Source organism: Rhynchophorus ferrugineus, unplaced genomic scaffold (genome assembly GCF_030347505.1).
Source record: "Rhynchophorus ferrugineus isolate W39M unplaced genomic scaffold, kcgeb_rfMv2 rfM8, whole genome shotgun sequence".
NCBI lineage: Eukaryota > Metazoa > Arthropoda > Insecta > Coleoptera > Curculionidae > Rhynchophorus > Rhynchophorus ferrugineus.
In genome coordinates this window covers 30,631,170-30,643,567 of record NW_027472587.1, presented here as the reverse complement: position 1 = coordinate 30,643,567, position 12,398 = coordinate 30,631,170, and the positions used below count along the sequence as shown (strand labels likewise).

At 34.8% G+C, this 12,398-nt stretch overlaps 1 protein-coding gene across 1 annotated transcript in view; it reads left to right on the top strand.

Moving 5' to 3' along the window:
- Nucleotides 1-12,398, top strand: part of side-VII (sidestep VII transmembrane protein) — a 446,220-nt gene that overhangs the window by 400,136 nt on the left and 33,686 nt on the right. Inside the window, exons 12-13 of the mRNA XM_076412671.1 lie at nucleotides 949-1,061; nucleotides 7,267-7,462. Coding sequence (XP_076268786.1) covers nucleotides 949-1,061; nucleotides 7,267-7,462 — 309 coding nt within the window. The remainder of the gene's footprint in view (nucleotides 1-948; nucleotides 1,062-7,266; nucleotides 7,463-12,398) is intronic.

The following is a 12,398-nucleotide window of genomic DNA, read 5'->3' as shown; positions in this document are numbered from 1 at the left end:
CAGTATACAAATAGAACGAACAAATCTCAATATCACTATCAGATGCCATCTGAGAGTTATAATATCGTCATCAGATCCCACAAAACATCTGCTGGTGCGCAATAGAGAAAGTTTTATTATCCGTTAACGTGGCTATCGTCGATACAAAAAAAAATCCAAGAAATATGTAGGTGATATGAAATTCAAGTCATCTAGGTCTTGATCAACAAGACATTATAATTCTCACTATCTTGACTTCTACTACGAAAGTCTAAAACTTGTAAACAAATTATACCCTGGAGAAAACTATTTCTATAAAATTATTTTAAATATTTTTTATTTAAATATTACTTAATATTTCAATGCTTCATTCATTCGAAAACCACTATACTAAAATTTGTATTTTTTAAGGCATAGGCAAAACATATCCCCAGCATTCAACGTTAATGAGTTTTGCTTCATTGCTATGACATATAATATGATAAAATAAGCAAAATTTTCCTATGAAATTTTAACTACAATGTCCTGTTAAAGATATAATGTATGCTCCAAATAATTAATTGCCTTAAGTAATACAATACTAAACTTAAATTAAATATATGTAACAATTTTTGCTTGTAATACTACAGTGAGGGCATACCCTGTCTCAAGAGAATCAGCAGAACATATGGTATAATTTTCAGCTTTCAAACCTCTCAATGTACTATTTTTGAACAAAAAACTTCATGAATATTTTGTATCTGTTATTTAAATTACAATTCGAAATTGCATCTTCCTGTACTTACAGAATAGCCCAAAAGAGAATTTCTTAAGTTTGTCATTCTCAAGCACACGTTTGTTTCATCACTCGTTCATTTATGACAATTATTTTTATTGTAAATACTATTAAAATAATATATATTTGTTATATTTCTTATCAATACATCACATACACTGATATTATAGATATAGATATTTTATATTTTTCAGGGAGACCAGATCAAGTTCACAACTGTACCATCCTCAACATCTCCATGACTTCTTTCCAAGTCAAATGCACCGAAGGCTTCAACGGTGGCCTAGCCCAGGCCTTTCTCTTAGAGGTAAGACTTTTGATGGTTACGAATTCCATATAAAAAGTACAACAACTAATTAAAATAGTAAAACTACATTTTCCTAATTAAATATTACCTTTAAATGAGCCTTTATAACATCTGAAATATAATATATATTTATAACTTATAATACATATGAATTATAAGTTACCTAAGTTATTAAAATTTTGTGGAAGATAAGCAAAACACTATATCAAAAACTATATTGCAAGCTCTAGACAACTCGAAAGTATACTAAAACTTCCGTCCTATCAATCATCATATTCACCTGACGTGTCTCACACAGACTTCTTTTTATTCCTTTCTTCCAGTTTAACTCAGTCATTTTTGAAATTAAATAATCATATTTTTAATCAACTACTTGGTTTTAGTGAACACTATCAACAGTTTTTTTGTTCTGGCCTATAACTAGGCGGTGGGATGAGTGACGAATGCCAGGTCATGGAGACTTGCCCTGAATTGACGAGTTGAACCGGGTTATGTTCTGAGCCTCTAGGCCTACCAATACACTCAACCGAAACCGTCTCACAGCTTGAGATCATTACAGCTACTGCATAAAATTTGAGGATATGGCACCCGTCAAACGGACAGCCGTTATTTGGCACGAGAGCTTGGCGAAGGACAGCTTTAAAATATTTGTTGTTTCGCGACATTGAGTTAGACACACGAATTGGTATTGTTTTGCGAAAGCAGAATTAAGACTGCAAAAACAGATAAAGTTGTTATTGCCTGAAAGAAGGGCAAATTAGTAGTGGCACGATGCTAAACTCCCAGAAAGACGACCAGCTCGAGAACAGGCGCATTTGCTGAAGTACTTGATATGAATTGTTATTTATAGAAAGCTTGTGACATAATATATTTGACTATTGGAGCGTCAGTCTCTGTGGACTTGATTATTTCTAACAAACCATGAAGCGTTAATGATTCTTCTCGGGAGCTTATTTTGGAAAACTTGAAGCCGTTTTATCTGGTTGGTAATCACAAGCTTAGGGGAGATTGCAGGTTTGCTATCCCTGAGCCTTTCTAGATAGCTTTCTGGATTTGGGAATGATAACCGGACCGTTAATCGAATAAGAGACCTGGGTACGTGAAATCATCTAGACATGGAATGATTGCATTGTCCATCTTGAGTTAGGAAACACATTGTGCAAAACGCTTCTTATGAAAAATGGTGGCCTTAGTTTTATGACGGTTGATCTACAATCTCCAGAATTTAAACCACTGGACCGCGTGATCGAGCTATTTCTAGAGACTTCCTTGAATAGAAAAGAAACAAACGCCGTAAGGAAATAAAAATGTTAAATAAAGCGGGGACCCAAGGGGAGCCTAGAAATTGGGAAAAAAGGAGCCTAGCGGAATGCTAAACAAATCGATCTGCGACCGGAAATCATCTGCCCGAGAGAAATGATTTGATGAGGGTGGTTTGGTCATGATTAGGCCTATCCAGACGCATTTTGCAATTAAACCATTGTACCAGACACTGTCAAAAGCTGTAGTTAAGTCCAGGAAGTTTGCTCCAAACATCTGGCGCTGGTTTAGGGCGTGGTGGATGTTTGACCAAAATAGGATGTTTGTTGAACGGCTGAATGATATGCGTGTAACCCGAACTGTCCACCGCTGATGGTGTTTAAATTGTTGTAGCTGTCGAGAGCGTTGAGAATGACTCTTTCGATAAGCTTTGAAATGGCACTGTACAGGCTGATAGGCTGTAATATGAAGAAGAGAATTTTGCTCTTTTCTTGGGTATGTAAGAATGTTCGTCTGGTCGGTCGGTCGTAATGTGCGGCTGTCGATGCGATTGTTTGTCCGAACACTATTTTGTGGAAGGAATTCGCACGAGAACTGAAAACACTGGTTGAATAAATATTTGTTTATTTCGATATTAAATGATTCATGTGGTGGACGGGAGAATGGACATAATATTAAGTTAGGTAGAGGAAGTACGGTAGCGCTGTAGAAGTGCTTGTGGTCGTCTTTTATAGCCAGAATCTGAATGATACAAATCTACCAGCGTTGCAACATTTGAACCTGCGTGTTGGCCTAAAGGTTCGTAGGGATCGCTACAGGTATAACCGCGATGTACGCATGTTTCCAAGATGCTGGGAAACATTGGCTAGTCTGTTCGGCGATGTGGTTATGTGAGACCTTTTTCAAATAGGTGATCGATATTTCGCCGACACCCTGTGACTATCTGGATTGAAACTTGCTTAGATTGAGTAATGCCAGAGGCATTGGACTTTTGGTGAAGTTAAAGCCTCGCCGATAACGTCCTCAATTTTTTTTCGTTCGGTATTTTCATCTGGGCCTCGTGGGTCTATGCAAGGATCTCGATTTTTTCTTGGTCGGTGACCATTAAATTTCCTGTCTCCTGATTTTATGAACGATTTAATAATGTGATATTTGTTCACATAATTGCCAAAAGACGGCGCCTTAAGTACTTAAAATAAACGTTCTTGAAGAAACTATTATATTTTAATCAATTATATTCAATATATTATATTTTTAATCAAATTATTTATTAAATATTTATTAAAATCGTGCTAGTTAAGAACAGAATGTAGCAAGTCAGTAAAGAAACTACAAATACTGCATTATAAAATATGAATTAACGCATTTAATGACTACATTTTGGATAAAATATTACTGCAGGTTTATATGTTACACAATAATAATGCGCAATTATTATCCTTTTATTGCGAATATCGGCGTTCTGCTCTCGATCACCATGAAATAGTACATGTAAATGATTGATCAGGATAATTCGATATTGTAAATTAATAGTCGGCAATCATTAACTCTGTTATTTGTTGCGTGAAATGAGATACGTTCAAAACAATAGGTAAAATATATTAATAATCAATCAACGTAACTATACACGATTAAAATTAATTAATTAAAAGATATAAATTAAAATATGAACACGAATCGCTTGGATATAATCGGTGCAGTGGCAATTTGATAAAATATCTATAAAAAGGAGGTGGATAAAAATTCAAGTTTTTAACATAATCAATAAAACTAATTATCTTCATACCAGTATTAATAGATTTTGTCTAATTCGCTTTATATTCCATGTTTTCAACCAAAATAGGGTTTTGCTGAAATGAAGTTGGAGATTCCTTGTAGTATATGGTGTGGTCGGCATATGTTACTACAGTGGTAGTAAGAGAGGATTGCCCGTGAAGGCGCTTTATTTGGGTTATGAGAACCTTTGGCGGCTTTTGGGGGGATAGTCTTCGGGGTTACCAGATTGAGAACGCCTCTGACAGGGATCTGATGTGGCACTTTTTGAAGAGGGCTGAGGGTGCATGGAATTTCTTGTATAAGGAGATAACGAACCGTCTTATTTCTGGTGTATCAGTTTCCCCATGAATTTGGGTATTTCTGACAAACCATGGCGCGTTCAGTGTTTGCCTGAGAAGTTTGTTTTGCACTACCTGAAGCTTTTCCACTAGTTTCGGCCTGACAAACTGATAGCAATAACATGACGGATCTAATAAACAACTTGTAAAACAAAACTCTAATCATCGGAGACAATGTACTTTTCCTGCAGATGAGAGGGTTGAGCACTGTAGCGACACCGTAGCCTTTGGAGATTGCCTTATTTATCTGTGTTGACCATATGAATCTACGGTCAAACATGAGGCCGAGATATGTGGCTATTTATCGCCACGGGATTGAGACTTTTTCCACTCTCAGCTGGTAGCCGCGGACGTCTCTCTGATTGCGAAAGATTATGGCCTGGGATTTTTGGGATTTGATTTGCAACCTCCAGAAATTTAACCATTGGACTGTTGCATTCGAGTGAATTTGAAGTTTTCTCTGAGCGGCACATACAGAACGAGAAATGGCGAAGAAAGCTGTGTCATCCGCGAATTGGGCGGTTTCAATATCTTTCTCCATTGGAATGTCTGACATGAAGAGGTTACATAGTGCTGGAGCTAATGTGAAACTTGTGGGACTCCTGCTTTGACTGATTTAGGACTGGAGAGTGTAGTACCGATAAATGAAATTGAAATTGATGATTACTTGAAAGGACCTCTCCAACAAAAAGGAATGCAGTATAATTATCATGTATTCGGATAAACCTTCTTAGGCAATCATAAACAACTGGTAATGAAAAATGAAATTAAACCAGTTCAAGAGAAAGAACTAACATACATTAAGGAGAACTAATGAGAAACGTACGCAAATACAATAAAACATTAGCAATTAAGCGAAGGAAGAGAGACAGAATTACAAAATTGTAAAGACGACAAATAGCAAATTGATAACATAACACGAACATGAAAAATGAACACGAAAATATATCGGTAGGAGAGAGACAAGACAAGAAGAAAATAGGAAAGAGAGGAAAAAACACGTAATGGCAAAAAATAGATACTTTTAAGAGGCAATGATATATAGAATGAAGATGTGAAAAAAGTAAAAAAGAAATTAATTCAACAATAAAAGGACTACAGAAAATATAAAAAATGCACGCGAGGATTGATGAATAAAAAGTAAGAACTGGTGGGAAAATGTGGAAAATTTATTGAATGTGAGTCTTGATTGAACAATGTTTTTAATAAAAAATATTTGTTTGGCCAATACCATGATATATTTTGTAGGCTTTTCGTTATAATTACTGCTGATATTTCCTTACTCATCTCAGTTTTGAAAGGTGCATTTAAAAATATTGAAATGTCCAGTTCCATCTAGATAATGTGTAGTTACTTTTTAATGTACAGAGAAAGTGGTTTAGTTTTGTGAATAATATTGAAAGTAAGTGTTAAGATTACTGGTAAGTCATGAGATGATAAATCAACCATGACTAAGCTTTTCACATTTTGGTGTTACATATTTTTTATAACAAAAAGTCTGTGGTGTCGCGAATCTAACGCATATGTTAACTTTCCAGTGGAAATATGTTGTAAAGTTTTACCTTCTATGATTTAACTAATTATCTGATTTTTGTTACTATCAGTCTTGAGCCCCATATTAGATCTTTAACATTATAATTTTTCCCGGCAGCATTATCTAAATTAATTTATTATCCAACATATTAAAGAATGGAAACTGTGGAAATATCTTGCCTTATTGTTATGTATACATGATATACATGATGTTCTACGATTTCACGAATGATTATGGATGTCTCCATATGCTTTATCATCTGGATATTATATATGGTATATTTGGGAATTCGCTAAAAGTTCCTATTGGTTATATGTTTCGAAAACCTTCATAATATCTGTATTTTGTTGAGTAGTGTTCAACCGAGACGACTTCTAGTTTTAATTGTAATACCTTTTCTCCACACGCACGAACTTATAGAAAGCAAAACGCGCTGTAGCCGACTGATTCGGCTTATTACTTCGACGGTAGATGTCACTCTCTTCTCCTGTATTATTGATCTCAAATACTTAAACTCGTGCATTTGTTCTATATGGATAAGATAAGATGTTTAAGATATACAATAATAAACGATTCATCATTTGTGAGTGAATGATTCATATTAATATTATATTTGTTAATGCTCAGGTTATATGATTCCTCATGGTGCGAACTATATCATCAAGAATGTCAGAAGCTTCAAGGTTTAGAACAATCGTCACAGCGTAATAATGATTACCTTTCTAACGCATTGTACTGGCGAGAAGGGTCCTCCACTACATCCTTCCTGTTCGAAATAACTGATTACAAACACATCAATTTTTTACTCTGACTGTGTAATAGCTTCGGAATTTTAAACCAGAGTAAAAATAAGCGGCTATTTTAATTTTATTAAAACAAAGCGTAAAACAACGTTTGCCGGTTTAGCAACCCGTAATTATAATATTTTGATAATTTTTCCAAATGTTTGACAAACGGATGACATTTGCAGGCTCATTCCACAAGCATGTTTGATGTCTGAACTTGTCAAACACCATTCTATCTCTTTTTAAATCGTATAAGATGAGAAGGAAAATATTATCTGACTGTAAATAAATTTACAACTTTCGACAGGCACAAGGACAGTAGTATTCAAAACAATAGGACGTGCGTCACTACTGTTTTGAATAGACTATAGATTTATTCTAAATAGAAAATTAATTAATTTAATTTTACGCTGAAAACTTGAAGTGATTTTCCTGCAAAACTAACATTTGCATAAAAATACATAAATAATATATATCCTCGGCCTATATATAAAGTTGTTGTTATGTTTCAGCTGAAAGAAAGTCAATCGCAAGAACTGAAAGACAACATAACGTCGCCGATAGCGAGGTTTTCGGTAAACAATCTGGAACCAGGGGCGCAATACCAGGCAGTGATGTTTGCGTACAACTCCAAGGGCAGGAGCGAGCCGGTCATATTGCAGGCTTCGACGCTAAGATTGCCGGAGAAACAGCTTACGGCCGAGCGAGGTAAGAACTCAATCAAATCAATCGAAAAGCCCTCGATTTTCTCATTATTATTTAATAACAATTACGTTTCGGTTATATTGAGAGTTTTTTCGTATTTGGCTGATTTATTTAATCTAGAGTCGATTCATTATTGAGGAAAGAGTAAATTTGTTTCGATTTGTTGAGCTTTGCAACCGCCTCAAAACTGTTAGTGTGGATAATGTTAAGTGTCATAATCATGTCGCGAGACAAAATATGTAAGTCTGCCTCGTAGCAATTTCCGTATCAAGCACAAGAACCAATGATAATATATTACGTGATGGTAGCGCTCATTTAAGCTCTCATAGCCATAAACATCGTAACAGGTCAATTGAAAAGTCACCAGCCTACCATGATAAAACCCATTTTTTGGCAAAAATTTGTTTCTTTACCCAACATAATTCCCTTCAAGTGTGAAACACTTATTATAGCGACCCTCCAATTTTTCGATACCATTTTTGTAGTACGATTTGTCCTTTGCTGTTTCGGCAATCACCTCTTCTTTCCACGAAAATTTCTCCCCAGCAAAAATTCCTTTGAGATATGAGAACAGGAAAGAGTAGCTGGGGGACAGATTGGGAGAATACTGGATGAGGAAGCAATTCGAAGCCCAATTCATGGATTTTTGCTATCGTTTTCACTGACTTTTGACACGGTGCATTTTATTGCTGAAGCACCACTTTCTTTTTCTTCAAATGCGGTCGTTTTTCGGCGATTTTGTCCTTCAAATGGTCCAATAATGCTAGGTAATAGTCGCTGTTGATGGTGCTTCCTTTCTAGTCAATAAAAATTTTTCCATACACATCCCAAAATACAGACGCCATAATCTTGCCACGCTTTGCAGCGGGTTCAGCAAGTGCAGTTCACTCAGATGACTGTGGATTAGAAATCGGAGTGAAATGATGGAGCCATATTTCATCCATTTTCAAACACTGCTCCGAATCATCAACTGGTCGTTGTTTTGGAACAAAAATGAGCTCGCGCGGCACCCACTTTGCACAGATCTTTCTCATACCCAAACATTCGCGAATGATATGATGTACACGTTCAGTTTATATCTTTAGTGTGTCTGCTATTTCATTCAATTTCAATTTACCGTAATACAAAATCATTTGTGGATTTTTTTATGTTTTCGTCGATAACAACCTCTTTTGGCCGTCCACTAAGTTCGGCATCAAGCCAAGTTTTCAAGAAAAACAATATTATATCAACACGCCAAATTCCTTTATAAACATTTTCTTCGCAATAACAAAAGTTCCTTCACTCAAAATGCTATAAATCGCAAACTAATGATCCGAGAGCTGTTAAATTTGTACATCCATCTTTTGACGGTTAGAGCTAACTAAAAAATATATGGATTTAATTCTAGTAGCGCCATCTATATATCAGGCCGGGGATTTCTGAATTGACCTGTATAACATTCGATGAGTCTTAACTGTATTTTTCTATTAAAGAACAAAATAACCTTCTAAAATCTTCATTTTCAAAAGTCAATGAACCTTCGGATTGGTAGCTAACAATATTCCGCAGACTTACACCGACAATAAATTACATAATGACGTCCTTTTTTTTTCAATACTTTCTTGTTTATTCTGTCTTATATGCCGTAAGTCACTAATACATACATTCTAATTAAATTAGTTTACAATATCGCTGGAAGTATCTTTGAAAAGAATATCGTTGGTTCTTCTTCTGAAGTCCTTTAACAAAACACTAAACTATCATAAGAAGTCCTCATTTAATTATCACCTTAAAAGCATATCTACTTCTATAAATCCTAAAAATATTGACAAAAAACCTTGTCGTTTTCAAAAGAAGATATTTGTGTAGAAATTAGAAATTACTTTTGGACTTGCAGTAATAAACACATAAAATCATAGGTATAAAATAGTCTAATGCTAGAGATTCTAATAATGTATCCCCTGTTTGTTTTGAAATAAGTTTTTCTGCTTTTAAATTATAACAGTAGGTCACAACCCAATAGTAACTATTATAACGGCTCGAAACAAAAGATCAAACGTTATCACACAGTCAAAATGTATCGGTTGTATGCTCTTAAGGCTTCCTTTTAGGGGACTGTGTAAAAAAACTGTGGGGGCTATTTTTTACAAAAAATAAAACCTCATTGCTGAATTTAGAAACATTTTCATGTAAACATATTTACCTTTAATTACTTTTGTTTTATTTATTGTACATTTGAAATTGAGCATTCCTACGCGACACGGACTATATAACAGATTAGAGCAGAAAGAAAATTATAAATTGGAAATATTTATTTGATTCAATAGAATGTCTCATGCTATATATTTCCACTATCTAGTGTAGCTTGAGAGAACTTCGTCAAATATATTCATAAACCCATATCAAGAATTAAATATTTTTCTTCGAAGTATGGCTGCTAGTTTATCATATAATTTATTCAGTATATTATAAGAATAAACTTTATATGGCCTTTCATATTTTCTGTTACTATCTATTAAAGGACTACATATTCATTTTGATATGCTCAATTTAACTAATTTAGAGTACACAATTACGGTATACAATATTTCCCTGTATCGGCTATGGAATTGTGATGGAGATGATAATGATTATGATTGATGAGACTGGATGTAAAACATAGAAAAATTTTTTTCTTGTAGCCCCTATAGCTATAGATATTTAAAGATATGCAAGAGGTTATCATGCTACACAGTATATCTTATTGCACTGTTTACATAGTATAATTCGATGCGTCTGTATTGCTTAGTTTACTTGGCCAGTCTTATAACGTATTATACGCTTTATATTGCGACAGTTAATACAAGCAATGTGTGAAATGTGTGTTTTCCAGAGATTACAAGACAGAGAGAGAGGAAGAAGAAGAAGAAGAGAGAGAGGACCTATAGTCAAGTACGGTAAAAGTTCCGTTATAATTTCGGTGGATATATCATTGTATTAAGGTGATTCTCTCACTCACATCATTGGTCGTGTTACTGCGAATGAATATATCAACATCCTGATAAATTTGTTGATATAACCTGTACATTGGTGTCAAAAACTGCCATATTCCAAGATAGTAATGCAACCATACACACGACCCAAAAAGCATCATTCTTGGTTTGAGAAAACATCAAAATATCGTCAAATATCTCTCGTACACAGCATAATCAGCAGACCTCAATATACTATTATTGTAGAGAACCATCATTGGGATTTTAGAAGAGATAGTGAGGAATATCAGGTGTACCGGAAAGTCAATACCCGTTTTTCTTAAACCTACAAACAGATGTCGCTAAGCTTAATATGCAATGATATGATTTGACACATATGCCATTTGTAATAAGTCACTTTGATCCCAAGACAATATGTTTGGTAGGACCAAAGTGGCGTGGTGTGTTGCAATCTGTTGAGACCTGGTAAAACAATTAATAGTAACAGCTACCAACAACAAATGATCAATTTGAACCCCTCATTGGATGAAAGACGTCCAGAATTGATCCGAAAACAGGTTAAAATAATTTTACCGCAATATTTTTTATTATTATTTAATTATTACATTGTTACTAGTCGTTTCCGTCTAACCTACAATTTGTCTTTATGATAACTTAAATCAAAGTATATAACTAGGCGGAGCCATCGGCCCTTTCTCAGTCTCTGTGTTTATACATGTCACGGCTGTATTTTTATTATATGCACCTCACTATACAACAGTACACAAGATCAGATGGTTTGATTCTTTTGAATCTGTGTCCTGTTCTGGTGGTATACAAAAGCTGCAATATTTCAATATTCTCATGAGAATGGAGTCTTTCCCCATGCCCTCTTGCAATTTTCTTGATTTATTGACTGACTGTGGGTATCTGAAGGTCTCGATGTAGGTAATCAGTCCTATAGTATTTGGGTGCGCCCAAAATAGCTTTCAGGGCTTTGTTCTGAAAAATTTGTATTTTATTTATGTTACTCTTTACAGAACATCCCCATAATTGCACTCCGTATGTTCCTTCCAATGAAGTTTTGCATCTAGATTCATTCCGAGATATTTAGCGTTGTTGCTATATGGAATAATAGTATTATTTAATGTTACTGGTGCTTGTAAGGTCTGTTTATAGGTGAGCTGCACATGCAGATATTTACTTTCATTATTTCCTATTTTCCAAGCTTGTGTCCAATTATTTTTATTGTCACTTGCCTGTAGTACATTTTGTGAGGCTTCTTCACTATTGTCTCCGACAGCTATAATCGCAGTATCATCAGCAAATGTAGCCTTCGTAATATTCTCCATTTGTGGTATATCACAAGTGTAGATTAAATAAAGCATTGGTACCAGTACACTTACTTGTGGTACACCTGCTTTAGCTTCTTATTTTAGAGTAAGCTTCTTCTTGTTTCACTATAAACATACTGGTTGTAATGTATGATTTTAGTAGTTTGGTGTGTTGTTTTGGTAGCATTTTCTGTAGACTAAGAACGAGGCCTTCATGCCAAACCTTATCGAAGGCTTGTACTACATCTAAGAATTACAGCAATATTACATGCCCTTTTATAAAACAAAGCAAGCTAAGGAAGTAGTAAAAACATTTGGATGGTACTTGTCGCACCCGCCGTATTCCCTCTTCTTTTTTAAGGTGGCATCCATAAATATCCTGAAAGATTGACAAGTCACATGGCCAATATTTTGAATAAATAATTTTTTTCCATTTTCTTGAAATTCATGTAATTAAAAAAAAACATTAATGACTTTCCGGAACACCTGGTAGAGTTAAATCTTCGACATCCCTGAGAAAATTAATGCATATTTCGGTACATGTATAGGACAAAATTCCATTGGCAATTATTCAGACACTCTCATAAATCTATCCCGCGATAAATTGTAGCTTATTATGTAACTAATTAATGAAGCATGCAGGTGTTCATATTATTTTATGCGTATCCCGTA